The sequence below is a fragment of the Biomphalaria glabrata genome, chromosome 3 (assembly GCF_947242115.1).
Source record: "Biomphalaria glabrata chromosome 3, xgBioGlab47.1, whole genome shotgun sequence".
Taxonomy (NCBI): domain Eukaryota; kingdom Metazoa; phylum Mollusca; class Gastropoda; family Planorbidae; genus Biomphalaria; species Biomphalaria glabrata.
In genome coordinates this window covers 12177422-12198740 of record NC_074713.1, presented here as the reverse complement: position 1 = coordinate 12198740, position 21319 = coordinate 12177422, and the positions used below count along the sequence as shown (strand labels likewise).

Sequence of the window (21319 nt, the reverse complement as noted above, 5' to 3'; positions counted from 1 at the left end):
GTTAAATTGTAGGAAATGTCTCGTAGAAACTCCATCACTGGCTTGTTTCCGTACATTGGCAATATAGCTGCAAGACGTCTGTTAAGTTGGAGGTACTTTGTCTTGCTTGCAGCTTTACTTCGTTCTCCAGCATTGTACCTCAGTATTTTGTTCTCAGTGATCTCCTGTTCTCTGAGGAAGTGAGAGATTAGCTTGTAGACATTGGAGTGATGACCGTCAATAGACAGTTGAAATGGATGGTGCCATCCCTCCACTGAATTGTTTGTTCGTGGAAGAATGTCCTGTCCATAATGCTATCGGAAATCTTGGAGTCAGTCTGCGGTTTTGTCTCTGGCGACCAATATAGTTGTCCTCCAGATAGTCATACAAATTTCCTACAACATCTGGCCGAGCATCATTTAATTCTTCAAAGGCAGTATTTACATTCGGCAGGTAGAACAAATGAAAGGGTAACAGAATCTTGACAAACATGCGTACATTTTTATCTTCCCGGTATGTAGCTACGAGATTTTCATCTTGTACGTTACGCCACAGACTATTTCCAAGATAGAATAGACAACTGACCAGCCTGGTCGCCGGGAATACTGAGCTTATTGCATTTTTTGCCTTTTCAAAATCTAACATCACACTCAGTGGAGCAAGAGTTGGTCTTAGCTCCAGCAGTTTCCTGAAGAGTCGAACATAGTTTAAAGTACTCACGTTCTCTGCTAATATGACATACTTTCAGATCTATTCATATTGAAAAAGATAAAGACATCAACAAAAATGCTGCCCAGGGCATTAATTTACTAATAATCCACTACTTTTATACACATTATATATAAGTCCGCGCTATTTTGTCGGGAAATTTCGCGCTATTTTGTCGGATCACCTTAAGTAGTAGCACCAGTATAGCAGTAGCAATAGCTGAGCAGTAACATCCCTTATTCAGTACCTCTTACACTTGATTCAGAAGGAGAGACAGTGGGCCTGTATGCATGCATGAGTGTAGTGTGAGAGGGGGGGGGGTCTGGTTAAAGCGTATATCCAATTGTTATTGAGTTTGAACTGGACACACTGATCCCCATTCTAGGTGAGACTAATCCTCGGGAAGACGGTAACAGATGTTTGCAGTGATTGACTCAGTTGTAGTTTCTAACTGTAATGGAGAATAACAATCTCTTCATCCTTGTGCAAAGGTTAAACCTTTTTTTTTTCAACAAGTGAACCTCATCCTCCCCTCCCTCCTTTGTTCCCTCGTTTAGTTCAACGTCTTTAAATCAAAAGTAGTGCAAGCCTTGGAGCCTTTTCGGGCTTGCTGGATATTCTTCTGCTCGATTACTTAGAGCCCTCAAACATGTACGTCACGTTGACTAGTAGGCCAGTGCAACTAAAATAATAAATAATAAATCAAAAGAGCAAGAAAGATTTAGTGCATGAGCTAAATGACAGAAAATATCAAGACGCGACGCCAGCACGGCAATGCTAAGTTATTGGCAGTTTATTTATTGTCTTCGTTTATTTATGGCAAGGGTGTGCAACCTTTTTCTATCGAGAGCCGCATTAAAAAAAAAATTGATATATTTATTTATATTCATACATAATTACAGCTTATAAAAATATGATAGCTAACAATGTTTTTTTTATATCTTTCGATTCACATTTATACCGCATTATACATGTACATTCATATTTTTTTACGTTGCTATTTACGGAATTTAAACAAGAGTTGGCAAGTTTCTGAAACTAAATTTAATAATATTTTTTTAAATTCATTATTGCCTTGTACATCACAACAATTCACTACACATGTACAGTTGTACTTAGTGTGAAGTATTTAACTGTTTACACTCGTGGATAATGTTCCTAAATTGTGAAACTAGCTTACTAGTTGTTATCCTCGTGACTGTTTTCAAATTACAGTCAGTCAGCATCGACCTGTTGTTACACTTGTTTATTTTCAAACAATAGAATGCTTTCTCACAGATGTGAAAGTATTGTAGCAAAGTGTGGAACTGCGGCTTCTGGCAAACACCATTAAAACTCCCGCAGTAGAACTGACTTGAACTTCTCTTTCAGGTCATAATTTGCTTGGTGGTATGTTCTCTAAAGCTGAATCAGCTTCTGCACTAAAGTGTGAACCGGGGGTTATGAAAAATGGTTCCATTTTTTGACTTGTTAAAATTTGTTATCAAGTTCAACAGTCAATGAATCCAAATAAGTATTGTACTTTTCAATGATTTCTATAATTTCACCTTTTAGCAAAGGAAAATGACACCATCCTGTTTCTCTTGATTGCCTGGAGAGACTAATTTTTTAAATATTTAACATACACATGCATTTCATGTGCAAACAACCCATTACGGTCTGTCTTTTCATTAGAAATATTAGTAACAAAGTCACAGTCCATGTCTTTCAAGGAACATAACAATTTCTTCCTTGAGATCCTATATTCTTCTCAATACCTTACCTTGCCCATGCTAAGTCAGAGGGTACTACTGTGGTACCGAACATAGGAATGTTTTGTTTCCAAATCTTCAAGTATTTGGTTAAGAACGTAAGACCCCTAGCGCTTATTAATGTGATCACTGAGATATAATTAAGTCAATAACATGTTTGTTATGCAACCCTGCTATGTGTCAGTCTTCCCCTGTAGAGATTATGATTGGGTTGTTGTTCTTTAATATTTTAACAAACCTTTTGTTTGTCTCAGTCAAAGCACTGCACCATCAGTTGTTGCACTGCACCATCAGTTGTTGCACTGCACCATCAGTTGGTGCACTCGTTATCTTGTCAGCTCCACGCTTTCAACACAGTTCTTCATAGCATTGAATACATCCTGGCCTGAGTTTGCGTCTTTGAATGTTTCGACATATTGCCAATTACAATTATCTTCGTTTACTTTAAACATTTTAGAATGATGTATAGAAAATGCTTCTTTAACCTCTTCATCATGAGAATCAGAAGTTTCAATGATTTATATTAATATTTAAAATTATTTATTTTTAATATACATGTATATGTATGTTTCAATTTTCAATAATATTTGGGCACACCTAATATTTGTAGGTGTGCGAGGGCCGCATAAAAACACTTTGGGTTGCCGTATGTGGCCCGCGGTTCGTAATTTGCCCACCCCTAATTTATGACTATGTCGTGTTTCAATGTTTGGATAAAATAAGTCTTATGCCATCTCCTCCTTTAAAAATCTCTCACCTATCAGCAATGGCCGAATTTTCCGACTAGTTTCAACATTATTTTTTTTTACAACTTTACTTAGGTGAATGTGTGTGTGTGTGTATTTTGAGGGAGGACTCATTGAGGAAGTAATTTATATAACTTAATTAATCTTACACAAGCTATGTCCTATAACTAAATCCTATACAAGATATGTCCTATTTGACTTGCGGGAGTTTCAATGATCTATTTGCTTGTGTGTCATTGAATGTTGTAAGTTTTAAGCCTGACGCCACACCGTAATGAAGTGAAGCGTTTAAACACGATCCTATGCCAAAGTTATGTTAACCTATAACATTAGTAGTACTATACCGTGTTGATGTAAACCTAACCTATATATGATGTTATACTGTATTGATGTAAACCTAACCTATATATGATGTTATACCGTGTTGATGTAAACCTAACCTATATATGATGTTATACCGTATTGATGTAAACCTAACCTATATATGATGTTATACCGTGTTGATGTAAACCTAACCTATATATGATGTTATACTGTGTTGATGTAAACATAAAATACACATTTCGTAAAATGGTCATTTTAGCATTGAACCATCACAAGGGTGATAAAAGAAATCCATCACAAAAACTCTTCCTAAGCCAATACATCATTGCATATAATTGGACTGTAAACGTCCCCTGTAATGTTCAAGAGAAGTATTGACATTGATATGTAGGTATGTTCTGTGTGCTATAGCGTAGTATTCCTTTGCTCTTAGTAAGTATTGGTATGGCTGCCTGGTCGTGCGGTGTGAGCGCAGGACTGTCGTTCGGTCGTCTTGATGATCCCGGGTTCTTACCCTACCCACTGCCCTCCCCGTCGTCTTGCCAGAGGTTTGGACAAGGAAGTAGATTATCTTCAACTCTGAAGGCACATCCGAAACATGCACAATGTAAAACGTATTACAAAACATATGCACCACAATTAAAGACATTTCCTAAATGATAATAAAGATTATTATTATCACCATCGTGAGTCGCCATGTATTGTAATATTATTATGGGGAGTGAATTAATTTTCAATCTGGCACTGCCGGGGTAGAGTTTCGTTAAAGGTTAACACAATTTATTGTAGTCCCCTTGATAGAACTATTCTGATGGTGACTGCAGCAGTACTATCTATCGTATCTTATCTTGAAGAGGGTATGAACTTAGTATGAAGTGTACGATAGTTTGAAGAGAAGTCTGCCAGATAAATGCAACTGTGTATGTATTAGTGCCTGCTTGTTCTGAACTGACGATGGAAGGTAAAAGGTTCTGTTCGTCTTAGCCTGGGGGCGCATTCTCTAGACATTGTCAACTTAAACATTCCTCTGACTCCCCTCCCCGCTACCCCTCGCCCCCCTCCCTTACACACACTTGTCCACATTGGGTCATTGATTGATGGTAGTTAGTCCTAACTGTCACTAGTAACGGAAGTGGTGTACCACTCTCCCCGTACTGGGACACTACAATGACTTTCTATCACGACCAGCCATGGGAAAAAAGGGAGGGGGTAATCCGAGTTAGCAGCCCATTCAATACTGACTTTACATTTAGGTCCAACATTTCCAGTGGGTTTACAGTAGATCAAGAAATGCGTTTCTTACGTTTACGCCGACGTCTTCCAGTTTCAGCAACATTTGTGTGAGTAGTCCTTTCAAAGTAGAGTTCTGTCCCCCTTCCATTTTTTTTAAATTTTCCCTATGAAAGTTTAGTTCAGAAATTTCGGCTGTGGACGGTAGCCGAGGATGAGATGAAGAAAGAAACAAGATTGCAAAGACAGTCCACAAGCTAGGCAAAGTTCCATGAAATCAGTTGTTCCATTTTTTTTCTTCTATTTTTTTTGTTAGAACCACATGTGACGGACAGATAGACCACATAAAACAAATAACGGCTTTTCCCATTCGAGGGCTTCTTATAACACAGAAAATTGTCTATACCACTGTACTTGTGTATTTTTTTCTTGTAATAAATAACCCTAAACAAAGCAAAACTATTTAACTATGCCCACAAAGCCTTTCTTACCGTTATGGAGTGTATGTGTGTGCGTGTGTGTTTCTACAGTGACGGTGAGAAGTCAGCGATTGGTTGGTGGCCATGCAGTGTGATGATGCAAGATAAACGTCACTATCGTATGCTGTCTTGGGTACGCCACACGAGTCCAGAATGATAGAATGGAAAGACGAGTTTTTGTAGTTTTTTGTTTTTTTTCAAAATACCATTTTGTATTATTACTAAAGTCTGCTACATTTATTTCATTTCAATTTGTCTACATTGAAATACAAGTTGTATTTAGTTTTGTTCACAAAGAAGTTCTTCAAGTTAAAACAAGTTCAGATCTAATACTCCAACGAGGTTGAGTTGTCTACCAGCAGTTTGGTGCCACAAGTCAACAACCTGGAAACTCACATGAAAATGATCATTAATCAATACAGTGCCTAGTGTGCATTGTGCTTACTTACAGTAAACTATCTGCTAAGACAAAGCATAGAATACGAATTTACTGAAAAAAAAATACATTGGCTATAGTTTGATGCCAGGGTGAGGCCGAGTTAACCGGGCTGTCGGGTCATTGGGTGGTGAGTTTTTCGGGACTGTACTATAGTTTCAAATAGTTGTATGACTATCATTACATTGCCCTTTAAAAAAAATCAAATTAGAAAAAAAAAATTTAAAAAGCTTATTCTGATTGAAATTGCATGTAATTAGTTTTTAGAAGATCTAGACCAACAATAATAAATGTTTGCGCTTGAAATAGTTCGTATTTATTTTTGTTTAACGCAACTTTTTGTATGCTCAGTGCGTTGTGGTCCAATGACTTTTGGAGACCAGTTTGGGGGGGGGGAGGGGTGCGTTGGGCATCTGGGAGAACGTTTCAGTGCTGCCAATGAAAACAAAACAGTAGCTCGAGTCTGAATTCGAACTTGTGCCTCCACAATAGAAGACCGATTTGTTAGCCACTAAGCTATTCAAGCACTGAAATAAAAGTAGGTTATTGTTAGTTTTAGTTTTAGCGAACGTCTTCTCTACACAAGGCTTATCTCCCCTTAGCTTAATAGGCCTTACTGTTTCTGTGTACTGTGTATTATATGTATAATAAATGTAATTAATTACGAATAACTGATTTACTTTTTTTTTCATTGATTCCACAATGGAAAAAATCATCGACAGTGAATAATTGTGCAGTTTTAATTTTATCCGAGAATGGGAAGTGGGAGCGTGAACAAGAATTCAACCTTGACAGACAGACAGACAAAGTGATTTCATTTAAGCTTTGTAAAAAGGACATCAGTATTAAATCGCTTGTTATTAATTGTGTGTGTGTAATATAACCACAAACTGCTGATTTTTTTTAAAAAAGGTGTGCTTACATAAGTGTGTCCTGAACTTAATGTGTGTTATTGTCCGAGTGTATCTGGACTCTGAACGAAAAAAGAATATATTTGACTCCTTGGAGGTGACACCAAAGTTCGAGTCCATGTACTTTGATGAATTAGTGAGGAACATTTCTCCTAGATCTACTTCTCATCAGATATCCTGTTAACCCTTTTTTTCCCTTGTAAAATGTTTTGTTTGGTTTTTTTTTTTTGGGGGGGGGGGTATCCGTAGGCCTTGAAAGTGTGTGTTGTTGTATGTGTGGTAGCCCTGCTATTACTTCTGCTAAAACTAATACTTGTAGCCTATCTGTAACCCCCCCCCCCCAAAAAAAAAAAAAAAAAAAATCGATGTGGTCAAAGAGAATTGATTGGCCGACATTTAACTAGTGAGTAAACAGCTCGCTTTGTGGAATGTTCCAGAAGTTTACTAATCAACTTCTTCTTCTCCAATGCTCTGATCTCACTTTCTACACAACCACATGTTAGCGAGCGTCAGTTTACACCTAAAGCTAGATTAATATTTACGTTAACGACAATTAGTAAATCCAGGCATTCCATAGAAACACTATTTCAGCATGTTTTTCTCGCTAGTACTATTTGCACATCTTCTTTTCAACGAGTCTTGGTTTAGCTCTAAAGATAGTTACATAGTTCCTCCTTTTATTTCTATGACGAAATGGGACTTGAAAAATCTAATTAATTTTTTTTAAATGGGGTAGATAAAAAACAACTATTGAGCTTGTTTATCATGGGTTCTACCCTTAATACACAAATTTGTTGATTGTAGTACAGAAAATGTTCTCTGTTCGAGTGCACAAGTTATGTTCTATAGAACTCCTTGACCTATTGTGTTGTACGATCTTGTTGTGCGGTGTGTTACCGTCATCCCTTGCCTTGAATTAGTCTAGTGTTTTTATCTTCACTTGGCCTTATGGATCATGTCATGGCCGTCTAGCTAGATGCTAGCCGGTATCTTTCCTGAAATTATGTCATTTTTAAGTGTATCCATCGCTCTTCTGGTCAACTTCTGTGCCTACATGTCATGAGTTGTGGGGCGGGAAAGGGTGCATGGACATTTTACTCGTTGTTTAACGTGGACATTAAATAAGTGTTTGGGCAGCTTTCGTTTTGTTGTCGGTGCCTTGTGAAGGAATCAATTATAAGGGGAAAGCTAAAAGATGACAGTCATTGACGGGCTTAACACTGCTTAATATCGAAGGGATTGAACGTGCGATTCCGCTTCCGGTATATTTTATTTCTGACGAATAATGTAGTTTCCAACATTCTATTGTCCAAGTTTTGAGAACCTCTTCGAATGACTTAGTTTGTGTTTCCTAAAACCAGATTTTGTGTCGTATGAATGTTTCGAAACGGTTAGGACTATTTTAGGACATATTTTGATGATGTCATCATGTCCTTTATTCGCAGTTCTTCATTTCACAAAGTTTGGATGAATAGTTAAATATAAAGAAATATCCGATACCATAGTGTAGCCTGATAGACCAGTGTACGCCCCACCCTCGCTCTCCAACTCTTGAGTAGACTTCGTATATCTAAGTTAAGGAGATTTTGTTTTCGCTAAGTTCGGGCGGTTAGTTTGTTTTGCATGTTTCGGACGCTCCTTAAAAACTAATACATCATAGACCAAACTTCTTAGGGGATGAAGGCGGGCAGAGTTCGAACCTTGGACCTTGGAGACGAGAATCCAGAGAGCATACCACATGGCCAGGCTGCCATCTGCGACCAGGTACATAACCTTGTATGTGAAGATGCTGGAGGCTGCGGGTGTGAAAGGGGTGAAGTTGTTTTAATCGTTCTTGACACGTTTTAAGTTCGTTTTGTCTTCTGACAAACTCAAGTTCCTTGCACGTCACAACACCAGCAGTATCCCAAGTCACTGGGGACCAGCAAAGAGAAGTGCCCACCTATTAGACGTGACACGAGGAGACTACTCCTTGCTGTTTCTCCGTGCTGCTATTTTTCTTATCAGACGAAATAGTCACTTAGCTCCCTTATCTGAAAGTCTGACCATTAGAAACAAGCATTGAGAACAAATTCTATTTTTTAATAATGTATAAATTACAAGCATGAACTGTTAATAGATATGCCGGGACAAGACAATAATAGATGTTTTGACAGAACTCTCTAGTATCTCTTCAATGGGGTTGGCTACGACTATAAAACAAAGATGTCTATTTACTTGAGAACTAGTATTTCTTCAATATGGTTGGCTATGACTAGCCATTGTGCATGTGTTGTTGGCAGCGCGAGATTGGATGCTGGCACTGTCTTTCCATGCTGTGTAGGAGTTTTGTATTTTTCTGCTGCAACTCTATTGCAGCTGGGAATGATGCAGAAGACATGAAGGCAAAAAATAAAAAATAAAAAAAAATTCAATAGATGCTGTCTCAATAGTGTTTAAAAAAGCTAGAAGAAGAAATCAAGACATCTTTTGTCATCAGGATTCCTATTAGTCATCAGTAGTTTGGTGTCATGTTTATGTTGCATGTAATGTATCTCACTCCATGTTGTCTATTTCGCTGTCTGTTGCTCAGCCCTACCACTATCTACTGGGAAATCAGCTCTGAAATCAGAAAAAAACACGACTTTGTGTGATCATCTGACAAGAACAAAGGGAAAGTGTCAATGTCAAGTTTTTTCAAACCTTTTCTTTCCTTTTTTTTATGTGAACCTTTTACTCTACTCTAATACTATTTGATCTTTATGTTGCTTGGCGGGCTTAACACTACTTAATATCGAAGGGATTAAACGTGCGATTGAATAAGTTCTTTGTGAACAAAACTAAATATAAATTTTATTACATTATAGACAAATTCGAAGTGAGATGCCTCTATAACTGTTACAATCGGAACGGCCTTACAAGATGTCTCAGAAATACCAGTGATACATATTGGAAATCACACACTTACGGTGGTGCAGGAATTCAGATTTATTTGGGGACAACAATAGCCAGCAACCTAGATTTAGACACTAGGCAGACAAAAAGAATAGGGGAGGCTTCTGCAGCAATAGCAAAACTCTCCAAGCGCGTGTGGAGAAAATACCAAATTAACTACGGCAACAAAAATCCTGGTCTACAATGCCTGCGTTCTGAGCACACTTCTTTATGACAGTGAGAGCTGGGCAACTTCCATGCGCCAATAACACATTAAATAGCTTCCATCTACGCTGCCTGCGACGCATAATGTGCATCTCCTGAAGGGATTGTGTCACCAATCAGGAAGTTTTGAAATGGGCCATTATGCACAGCATCTATGCGCTCCTTCAACAGAGAAGACTACGTTGGCTCGGTCATGTCACTCGCATGCCACATGGAAGAATCCCTAAAGACATCCTTTACCCTGAGCTTGCAGGAGTCAGACCCAAGGGCCCCCAAGACTAACCTACAGAGATGTCTGCAAGCGAGACATGAGAGTCACCAAAGTATGTGGGAGGAGATAGCCCAAGACTAACCTACAGAGATGTCTGCAAGCGAGACATGAGAGTCACCAAAGTATGTGGGAGGAGATAGCCCAAGACTAACCTACAGAGATGTCTGCAAGCGAGACATGAGAGTCACCAAAGTATGTGGGAGGAGATAGCCCAAGACTAACCTACAGAGATGTCTGCAAGCGAGACATGAGAGCCACTGACATCGACCAAAGTATGTGGGAGGAGATAGCCCAAGACTAACCTACAGAGATGTCTGCAAGCGAGACATGAGAGCCACTGACATCGACCAAAGTATGTGGGAGGAGATAGCCCAAGACTAACCTACAGAGATGTCTGCAAGCAAGACATGAGAGCCACGGGTATCGACCAAAGTATGTGGGAGGAGACAGCCCAAGACCGGACAGCATGGAGACAGACTGTACGTGATGGTACGAACTTCGCCCAATGCAAAAGAAACGAAGCTGCGTCAGCCAAGAGAAAGAACAAGAAAGCTTCCCTGCTAGCTAGCCCTAACACAGATGCATATACATGCACGAAATGTGGCAGACTCTGCCGCTTCAGAATTGGCTTGATCAGTCACGCCAGATTCTGCCCCATCTCAAGACGTAACCAAAGCCAGTGACTCATCTGGGCGCATCCATTGTCTTCCGAGACAGAAGGAGCCATATATAGACAAATTAGACGATGAAATGAACCTAGATTTCAACAAATCTTCACTTCACCTTCTTCACCTATCCTTTGGTCTGCTGGACCAGTGGGACACAAGATTTGTCTCTGTCTTTAATAGAGCAATGGCAGACGCGTCCATTCTTTTATGTTGTCTTCCCATCACTTTCTCTGTCTGCCTCTTCTTCTTTTTTTTTTCCTGGTACTGTTCCTTGAAGGGAGGTCTTTGCAAGGCTAGCAAAACAAATTTAACTCACTCTAAAAACGTCTTCACACTCTGCCTTCCTGGATTTGTCTGGCACCTCACACAGCTTACAACAGCACCGCTTATCTTGCATCAGTCTACAAGACTAACATTAAATGAATGCTCCCTATTAAATGAATGCTCGCTCGCTACAACTAACAATAATTACTCCCTTTCCTTATCATCACTTGGAAACACACACACACACACTCCATATTAACAAGTTTAGGCTGTCCTTAAAAAAGATACTCTTCATAAAGCTTCTTCTTCTGAAAAGCTTGTTGCACATACTGTGTGTAGCCTACTATGCAACAACACAAGTCATTTCTCTTATTTTTAAGACATTATTGCCCCTTTGTATTTTAACTAAAACTGAGAGAAAACATGGAAAATATGACCTTAGAAATTATTTATTTAAGGAAATAAGAGTGATGATTTGTTTTGCAGGTATTGTCAGTGCTGAACATTCTTGATGATTTATATTGCAAGTTTTAACCATTGATTAACAAAAATTCTCCTTGCATAAAGTTTCTTGTTTCTTTAGTTTTCAACAATTTGACATTTTGTAAGAAACATAATCTTCCTTTGCTGATGGAATTTGTTTAGAAAAAAAATGCTGTTATAAAGAAGGTTTTTTTTTTCCCATGGTGCTAGACAGACTTACTTGAATCAGTGATTGACTTTTTTTTGGGGTATGCAATCTAGATAAAAATCAGTTCTTGTGAAATTGAAAGGATATCTCTTAGATTTGCTCATGAAGTTTAAATGGAACATTTTGATCTTAACCCAATCCCTAGACATAATTAGGGATTTTGGTTTCTCTGAGATTTTTAACTGTACCCAAAAACTTTAAAAAAATAAATGTTTCAAAATAAACAAAAGCAATATTTGTTTATTTACAGTAATATTTATAGACAATAAAAAAAATATATAACATATTATATTTTAATGATTTTATTTCCAAAAACAAAAATATTTTTTACAAAAATAAATTGAGATTCTGAGTTGAAAGCATGTCAATTTCATTTTCTTGGTTTCAATCTGTGATTAGAACTGCCTGAACTCAGAATGATATGTTCAGATTCAAATTGAAAGTTGACATTTACTTCTCTTTTGGACCAAGTATCCAATCTTCACTCTTCAGAATTTCTTTTAAGAAAGCATTTTAAAAAAATGTAATATGGTTTACAAGCTCGACTTTTTAATAATAACGTTGGTTATTTATGACATCCCAAATATTGGAATGGTTGAGGACTTAAAGGATTTGTGTTATTAATGTTAAAAAAGGATTTAAAGAAAATGATTAAAATAAGAAAAGAAAAGAAAGATTTTTTAAAAATTTAATCTGTATGGCTCCATTTTTTGTGTGTCTGAATTTGCTTTTTCTCTGCATCTGACTTTTTAAAAATGAAATCTGTGATGCTATGCTCAGAATTTAAAATTAAAACATCTTTTTATTTGTGAAAAAAATAATTTTAAAACATTTTTTTTCTGGATTATTTTGTGACATCTGTCTTGCATACGTTTAGGTGAAATGTTTGTAGTTGTTGGAAGGAAAGTAGCCTCCACTTTATTGATTGTGGTCATTAAGGCACATTAGGCACATTTCAATATCTCATATTTCTGTTAGATGCTTTGGTGGTTTCATGGTTCCTGAAAATAATGCACTAGACCAGTTGTTGTATGTAGCTCTTTTGTAAGTAAAGTTCCCTTTCAGACCTTGTGATCTATACGGCATGTGATGTAAAAGTCATGTTTCTTTGGCCCATGGTTAGTGTGTCATGTGGCCCGCACAACAACCAACTACCTTTATTTTCCCCAACTAATGTCAGGTACCCATTAGAGATGGATGAACTCAGGGGTGCCCAAATATCCCAAAATTAAAATCCCAGTCTTCACCAGGGTTCGAACCTAGGACCCCTGGGTCAGAAGCCAAGTGTTTTACTGCTAAGCCATCGCGCCTTTTTCGTACTTGTTTAAAAAAAGGCATCACTCTTTTCTTTCTCTCCTCCTCACTCTCATAGTGTCTATATGCTCAATCTGCCACCTTTCAACTTTGTGTATTGCTTTTTTTTCCTTTTAAAATACCACTTTAAGACTATCCCATTATACAGTGAAAAATGACACTTGTCAACATTTCTTCAGTTACATCTATGTCATTGTCTGAATCAATTAACATAAGGACATCAACATTACTGGTAGACAGCCCAGGTGTACAGTCACACACTCACACTCCTGTCCACATACACTACACTAAACTATGCAATAGTTTGATGGCCCTGACTGCACCCAACACTTTGTCACAAGAGACCAACACCAGAAAATGATGGATCACTTAGAATAATTTTTTTTGTTGCATGGCAATGGTGATGGTGATGAAGTTTCCCTTTGTTTTGTTTTTTTCCTTCTGGCTTTAATTTTAGACCAACAAACCCTAAATTAAACATATGCAGAGCTTTGACCACTTGCTTTTGTAAGGTCAACTGTCTGTAACTTAAAACCCAGGCATCTATTTTTAGCAATATGTGGATTTAGCTTTAGAAAAATACATACATATATATATATATGTTTGTGTATGAAAATTATTTTTTTGAAAGTGTAGTGTAGTAAGTTTGTGAGAGAATATTTACTTGTTTACAGTTTGTGATAGAGTGATCAAGAGGCAAAGAAATTTGCAATAATCTAAAGAGAGATGGACAAAGGATGGGAAAGTATCTAGCGCTGGGATTGGTTGTACTTTATCTACTTCTGACCTTATACTTGCATTTACGCTGAACCTTGACACTTCATTCTCTTGAACTTGAAGACCCCCCTCTGTGATTAGTTAAATTATTCTTAAGTTTGACATTTATTGTCTTGTGTATGCAACGTCAGATGCACATGCTGGACTGTGAAAAAAATCATTCTGTGTTTGAGTGAAGCAATACTGATAAAATACTGATTAATTAAAATTGAGCTTTTGTGTGTTTATCCCCATGTGTGTGTGTGTGTAAACACCTTTTTGAGCATACCGCCCATTTATGGGTGGATGCCAAGCACTGCAGCACTTAATATTTTGTTCAGTAATAGCTACAATGTTTTTTTCTCATTCAGTCCATGAGTTTGTTTTTTCCTTTCATTTGCAGAGTTGTCTCCCCTCTTCACTTCATCTTAGCCCTTGCTGACCTTGATATCCTTCCTCACTATCCTCATCTTTTTTTTTTTTTGGTCACTTTCCTCCATCTTTGTCCTCCTTCTCCTCACTAGGAGAAATCTTTTCATTGTTGTTGATGTTTTCAATATAAATTATCTCAATTTGTTTCTTTATTTTGACAGAGTGAGTTTGAGAAGCGGGTCATTGACAAAGGACCAGATGGTTTCTATGTGCATAAAGAAGAGAAAGAGCATCAACCATTCCAGGAAGAAAACAAAGCAGAAGTATTGCATCAGGTAGAAGACCAGTGGAAGAAAAAACAAGATGCTGAGATCACACAGTCACGTCAGGTAAGTTCATGTCAATATATTCAAGTAGAAATGCAAAGCACCGAATTAAGAAACAATTTAACATTATCAATTACTTTGTCTTAACAAATCAATTTCAATGTACTGACGAAATAGTATTTTAAAATACTCAAATTCACCAAACATTGATTTTAAGTCACTAGCTTTTGCTTCTTATGTCTTATCAGTATATATACCAGCTAATTAAAACTGTGCTAAGTATAGACTAGGTTTTAGCAGTAAAGTAAAGTATCCCTTTCATACCTTGCGATCTATAGGGCAAAAACTGTAATACTAATCTGTTTCATGTGGCCAGCACAACAACCAACCATTTTTACTTTCCCCATCTAATGTCAGGTACCCGTTAGTGTTAGTTTTAAAAATCCTGAAAATTCAAAATCTCCTTCTTCACTGAGATTTACCAACAATTTGCCATACCAACATGGCTTTAGGAAATATAGATCATGTGAAACACAACTAATAGGACTAATTGATGATTTTTCAAAAGGTTTAGACAATAGTGAACAAATAGATGCTATCTTACTAGATTTTTCCAAGGCTTTTGACAAAGTTTACCACCATAGTTTGCTTAAAAAATTAAAATATGTCGGCATTAATGGTCCATTGCATCAGTGGATTAAAGATTTTCTGATAGGGAGAGAACAAACTGTAATAATAAATGGCTCTAAATCAACACCGATAACTAGTGCTCAGGTGTACCTCAAGGAACAGTCGTAGGTCCACTACTATTTTTAATTTACATAAATGATTAACCAAATTGCATTACTTCAGGAACAAAAGTCAGATTATTTGCAGACGATTGCATAATATATAGAACAATAAAAACAATACAAGACACAGATATTTTACAAAGAGAATTAGATTAATTACAGAAATGGGAATCAAATTGGATCATGTCTTTCCACCCAGAAAAATGTCAGTTGTTAAGAGTAACAAAAAAACGAAAACAAATTAATTCCACTTATCTTATTCATGGCAAACCAGTAACACAGACTAAAAACGCAAAATACCTAGGTGTTATAATAAATGAAAAACTATCATGGAATCCACATATTGATGAAACTATAAAAAAATCAAACAAAGCATTAGGGTTTATTAAAAGAAATTTCCATAAATCAAATAAGAACATAAAACTAAAATGTTATTTAACCTTGGTTAGGCCAATAATAGAATATGCATCCTCCGTTTGGGACCCCTCAACTCAAGAAAACATTAAGAAACTGGAAGAGACACAAAATAGAGCAGTGAGATTCATAAAAAAAAAATTTTTAACATTTGACTAGAGTAACACCATTAGTAAAATCACTAAATTTAGAAAGCCTTCAGGACAGAAGACTCAAAAGTAAAGTAGCAATTATATATAAAACACTGAGCCATAATCTTCAAATACGAAAACAAAATTTAATAAAATACTCTGAAAGACACAACAATAAAGGCACATTCCTTGTCCCATATGCTATGACTAATTTGTACAAATACTCCTTCTTCCCTAGTGCTATTAGAGCATGGAATGGGTTGCCTGAGCTAGCCAGGAAAACCAGTGACTTGGCAGAATTTAAGTCATTGGTTAATATGCATGACTAAATGAATGACGCATAGGACGTAATCATCTTTTTTGAAGTAATTACTGTATAATATAAGATAAGATAAGATTTGAACCAAAAACTCCCGGAAAGAAGTCAAAAGGAAGACCACTCAGCTACCACACCACCAGGTTTTAGCAATATTAATATAAATTTATCTGAATGGGTAGGCAGGCTGACAGACAAACATACAATTAGAAAGAAAAAAAAATTAAGCTTTATGGAAAAACAATGCTAGCAGCTATTTTTAGATATGTTTATGTAAGAGCCTTTCATTCACTTCTGTTAGGACAAAAAATTTAGTTTCAATTCACATTAAGGAAACAAAGCTGTAATTTGACTTTGAAGATGCAATGCTTGCTAACTCTTTTATTATTTTGTAATATTTGTTTCAGACTTTTATAGAGACCAAGAAGCTACTGCCACCAGATGATGAGCTAGGGGATATCCCATGGGGCCAATTTGATGAGCTTGGCTACATCAGTAAGACCACTTTGAAACCTGGTCAGGACCCATATGCTAGGAATAAGTTCAACCTTCAGGCTAGTGACAACATCAAGTCCAACCGACATGTACCAGATACCAGGCACATGAAGTAAGTTACTTTCATTGGGTTGGGGAACATTTGAATGGAGCTTCAATTTCTACAATTTTATGAAAAGTATTTGTGTAAATGGTCTAGATGTTCAAACCATCATATTTTTTTTGTTCATTTTTATTTGAATGAGCTTGCACTGTGTCTATTCCCATGATCAATATCCACTCATGTAGTGAATGTACCCAATCATTTAAAAAAAAAAAAAGGTATTTCATAAGCCTTTCAGACGAATACCTTGTAATTTTGTATACACATATTTATTGTAAACATTTTACCAAACATTCTAGTTTCTGTTACTGTTACAAGGATTAGTAATTTTTGTGAATAATTAAAAATCTGAAGCTGATTCACAAACTTTAACACACTCAGGTCTAACTGTACCATTTACAGAGTCATTTCAAATAGAATCTATCTATTGTAGACAATAAAATATAAAGAGATAAAATATTCCCCTGTGGTACTTGCAAATCAAAGAAAGCACTGAAAAAACTTTAAAAATATGTAATATAGAAAAAATAAATTTACTTATAAATGAGCAATCCAATATCTTTGGAATGTATGATTTTGTATTTAATTTTTTATTTTGTTTTAAACAAAAAATAAACTCACTATCTAGAATAATTAATGGGCTTAGAAAAAGAAAACATTAAGCATTCTTGCTTCAGATCCATTAAAAAAAATGTATTTACATTAAAATTGGATTCAAGATTCTCATTAGAACAACAAAAGAACTTGTCAATCGCATGCAATGGAAAATAAACTGAAAAAAATAATAAATAAGTAATATAGAAGTAAACTTGCATTCTCAGCTTATTTTCTGTTTTTAAATCTTGTGTGTGTCTGTGTGTGTGTGTGTGTTTCCTTTCATATATAAAAAGATTGAGAAATCTTCAGAAATTCAAATTAGAATAACTTGAAGAAAATTTTTTTAAACTGTGTATTTTTATACTTTTATTAAGCAGCTACTAGTTTATATGCATAATCTCCTTTATTCCATTTTTGTAAATAGATTTTTTTTTCAGTTGATTTGATTGGTTTATGGTTATTTGGTTTATTTTTATTTTTAGTTTAAATAGATAAACATAGACAAATACAATTATCTTAAAATTGAATAAAGCAGAACTTTCTTAACTTCTATAACTTTATACAAATCTAGTTCTGTCTCATACTAATAGGAGTATTTTTAGATAAAACAATGTCAGCAGCAAATAACACTCATCATTGACAACAACAATTTCAAATACTTTTACTGGCACAGAACAAGATCTATACCTTCATTCTCCAGAATGACTCAATTTATATCATGAATCCAAAGTTCTAAATAATGATATGTACATTAACCAATTATATGGTTTTAATATTCCACTCATTCATATGTTGTTGTATACTTCAATCAAGATTTAAGTTTTGTGAAAAATGAATTAAGATAAATAAATATTAGCATTTGTTTTATGTTGGTAATCAAAAGTATATATACATAATTACCACTAAGCTTCTAAAGCTTTACATTACATGTGAATATTAAAGGTCTTTTTAATTAGCTGTATTTTTTTTTTGGGGGGGGGGGGGGGGCTGCGTTATTTTTAGTCTGTACTCATTCTTATTGTTAATGATTAAAACCAAAGAAAATTTGCTTAATCAAATTGTTGTCTAATATTAATTTGAAGTGATAACCTAACTCATGCATGGAAGTGATATTGAGACCAAAATTAATTAAGTAAATGACTCAATACTTTATGTCTAATATCTGAATATGTAATCAGTCTCTGGACTCTTGTGACAGAGTCAAGCACACATATTCCTTGAGCCTCCTTACAAGCTAGCAATGTCTAGTTGTTCACCTTCTAAAACATTTCTTAGAAATAAGTGAATGTTTGAAATAAATGAGTTTGAAAAAAGTGCATCAAAAGCCCTTTCATTATCGTTAAGCTCAGCCAGGATTTTTCAAAGAAACCATAACTTTTTTTATAAAAAGGTTTTATAGAGTAAAGTTGAATTTTTTTATCTTTGATTTCTTTCATCTTCACAGCTGCAGGTCAGAGACATGGAGTCAAGATTTGCCAGACACTTCCGTTATCATCACCTTTCATAATGAGGCTAGGTCAGCACTGCTGCGCACTATTGTTAGGTAAGTGGTTAATTTTTTACAAAGCTTATATCAACTCACTCTGTCTGTCTATCTGTACATGTTATTTCTCCTACACCCAATCTCAGATCTAGTTGAAATTTATCAAAATTATTTCTTTATCTGATAACACAAGAATCATTTTTTTTTAAATTAACCAATTAGTTAATTAACTATAGAGACATTTCTTTTTTTAAGGGCTTGTCTATTTGTTTATTATTCAATTTAGTATTAGCTAATAGTTTCCATTCCGTTAAGTTTTAGGTCTCAGTGCTATTCAACTTTTTTTTTCAAAATGTTTCTCATTTCATATTAAATTTTGTATTTTTTTTTTACTATTTTTACTATTTGTTGAAGAACAATAGCCAAACATGCATCCTTTTTCATTAGCGTTTCTGTTCCAAAGCTTTTGTCAAGACCTTTTCTTATATACATTTTTGAAGGATTAAAAAACAACAACTTGGAGTTTTATTTTTACCATAGTTAAGCAATAGGAAATGGTTTTGTTACATAAACACCTTATAAACAATATACCTATACTTCAAGTCAGCTCATACAAGTATCTAAGTGTTATTTTAGACAACAGGTTTTCATGGGAAGACCATCTTGAGAACCTAGCAAATTTGTACAAATTGAACAGTTTTAAATTGCAAAAGAATAATATCTTTGCTAATTTTTACTGTGTGCTTCTGCAATATGCATTATTATTATGTTGGCAAAGTAGCTTGTCCAATTTTATAAAAAGAATGTCAAACACCACATACACAAACCTAGCATATTTCAATGAACTTTTTTTTTTTAAACAAAGATACTCAGCAAAGTCGGAAAAATTTTAGAAGACAACTGCTAACCACTCCATCAAAACTGCTTCAAGTTATGACAAAGTTTGTGACTTCTGTCCATTTACCCTACCAGCCCTGATCCCCTGAACAAACTGTTTCCTATGACCTGAACTCCATGGCCATGCCCATCTTTACTAAGTATCTTTGAAGCTCTAGATCTCATGAAAATCAAGATTTTTTTATCAAATGATCTCTTGAAGTATCTTTCAGTTAAAGTAAAAATATTATTCTTAGTAAAATTCTGACTCCTAAGAGTCTAAATCAACTTAAATATTAATCAACTTAAGGCTTATTACAAGCCGAGACCTATTTTTTATGTGCTTAGTTCATTTTTATTGCAAATTGTTAGAAACTTTTCATGTAAAATCACACCAATTCAATGTAAACACATTGGCGCAGCCATTGGCAAAACTAAACATGTGGTTAAATTCAAACATGATTGATTGGTTATTTATTTTATTCTGACACATTTTTCCATGAAATAGGCAAGTACTGAAAAAGGGGTCCACCGACATAGCAGCCATTTTGGAACTTACTGAAAAAGTGGTCCACTTATTTGGTAGTGTTAGTCATTTGAGCCCGTTAGCCTGAATTATCAGTCTGCCCATAAAGAGCCATGCCCCACCAGCCCAGTATATCGGTCTCTGACACCTTACCTGAGACTGACAGTCCTTAAGAGCTCAAGGGAATAGGTACTTAAGGGGAGGTAACTGAGGGTCCAAAGGGTTATGGCAAAAACTAAACACAGATTGAGATTACATCAGTGCTACTCATTGACAAGGAAACATGGTAATGTTTTCTGCTTCTAAGCTGAATGTCTTAGATTCAAGTCCGATTGAAGCCTTTTTTTTTAAATTATATAATTAAGCCTGCCTGAGTCCCTTTAGCTTTTCAAAGTACTTGATTGGGATAGTTAAGATGATTGGCCACTGTTATGACATATGATGAAACAAAACAAACTTCATCTGACTATGTTCTTGAGAGTAATACATCACTGTTTTTTTACCTAACATATTTAGATTTGTTTGAAGAAAAAAACAAATCTGTTCATTTATACCATTTAAGTTCAGAGGAATTTCTTTCGAAAAAAAACAGAGGACTTTTGAACTAACTATGGACATAGATGACATTTTGTACTCTTGGGATTTATTTCATGGGCTGTCTCAAGTGTAATGATCAATTTATTTTCTCACTGAACCACATTCTGAAATAGAATCAAATTTGTCTGCCCTTTACTCTCTTTTCATTTATCCCCCCTTTACCTTCTTTTCCTTTTAACTTAAGCATTTCTTTTTGGTTATTTCTGCTTAGAAGATCTTTGTAAGAATTCATTGATTCTTTTACTAATGAAATTTCTTTGATTTACCTAAAAAAAAATGGATTTGTTTTTTAAAAGCTTATATCATCTGATTCTGTCTGTCTGTATGTTAAAAAGTGTGCACTCATTATTTCTCTGACACCCCGGATCAAGCTGAAATTTTGCACAATTATTTCTTTTACCTGACAACAAAAGAATGAATTTTAAAAAATTAACCAATTAGTTAATCAGCTATTGGTAATTAATTATTTTGTTTGGTATCCTAACAAGGAAAAGAAATTGTACTTGACTGAAGTGGTGGTATAAACTGAATTAGTCCCCTTTATAGGTTACCACTCTAAATTGAAACAAACAATATATAACAATACAATCCTCTCTAGTCATAAGTATCTCACAAGCAGACTGGTT

The 21319-nt window shown here is 35.4% G+C and overlaps 1 protein-coding gene across 1 annotated transcript in view; it reads left to right on the top strand.

Moving 5' to 3' along the window:
- Window positions 1-21319, top strand: part of LOC106058096 (polypeptide N-acetylgalactosaminyltransferase 2-like) — a 60741-nt gene that overhangs the window by 22952 nt on the left and 16470 nt on the right. The window contains exons 2-4 of the mRNA NM_001311281.1: window positions 14260-14427; window positions 16424-16623; window positions 18656-18754. Coding sequence (NP_001298210.1) covers window positions 14260-14427; window positions 16424-16623; window positions 18656-18754 — 467 coding nt within the window. The remainder of the gene's footprint in view (window positions 1-14259; window positions 14428-16423; window positions 16624-18655; window positions 18755-21319) is intronic.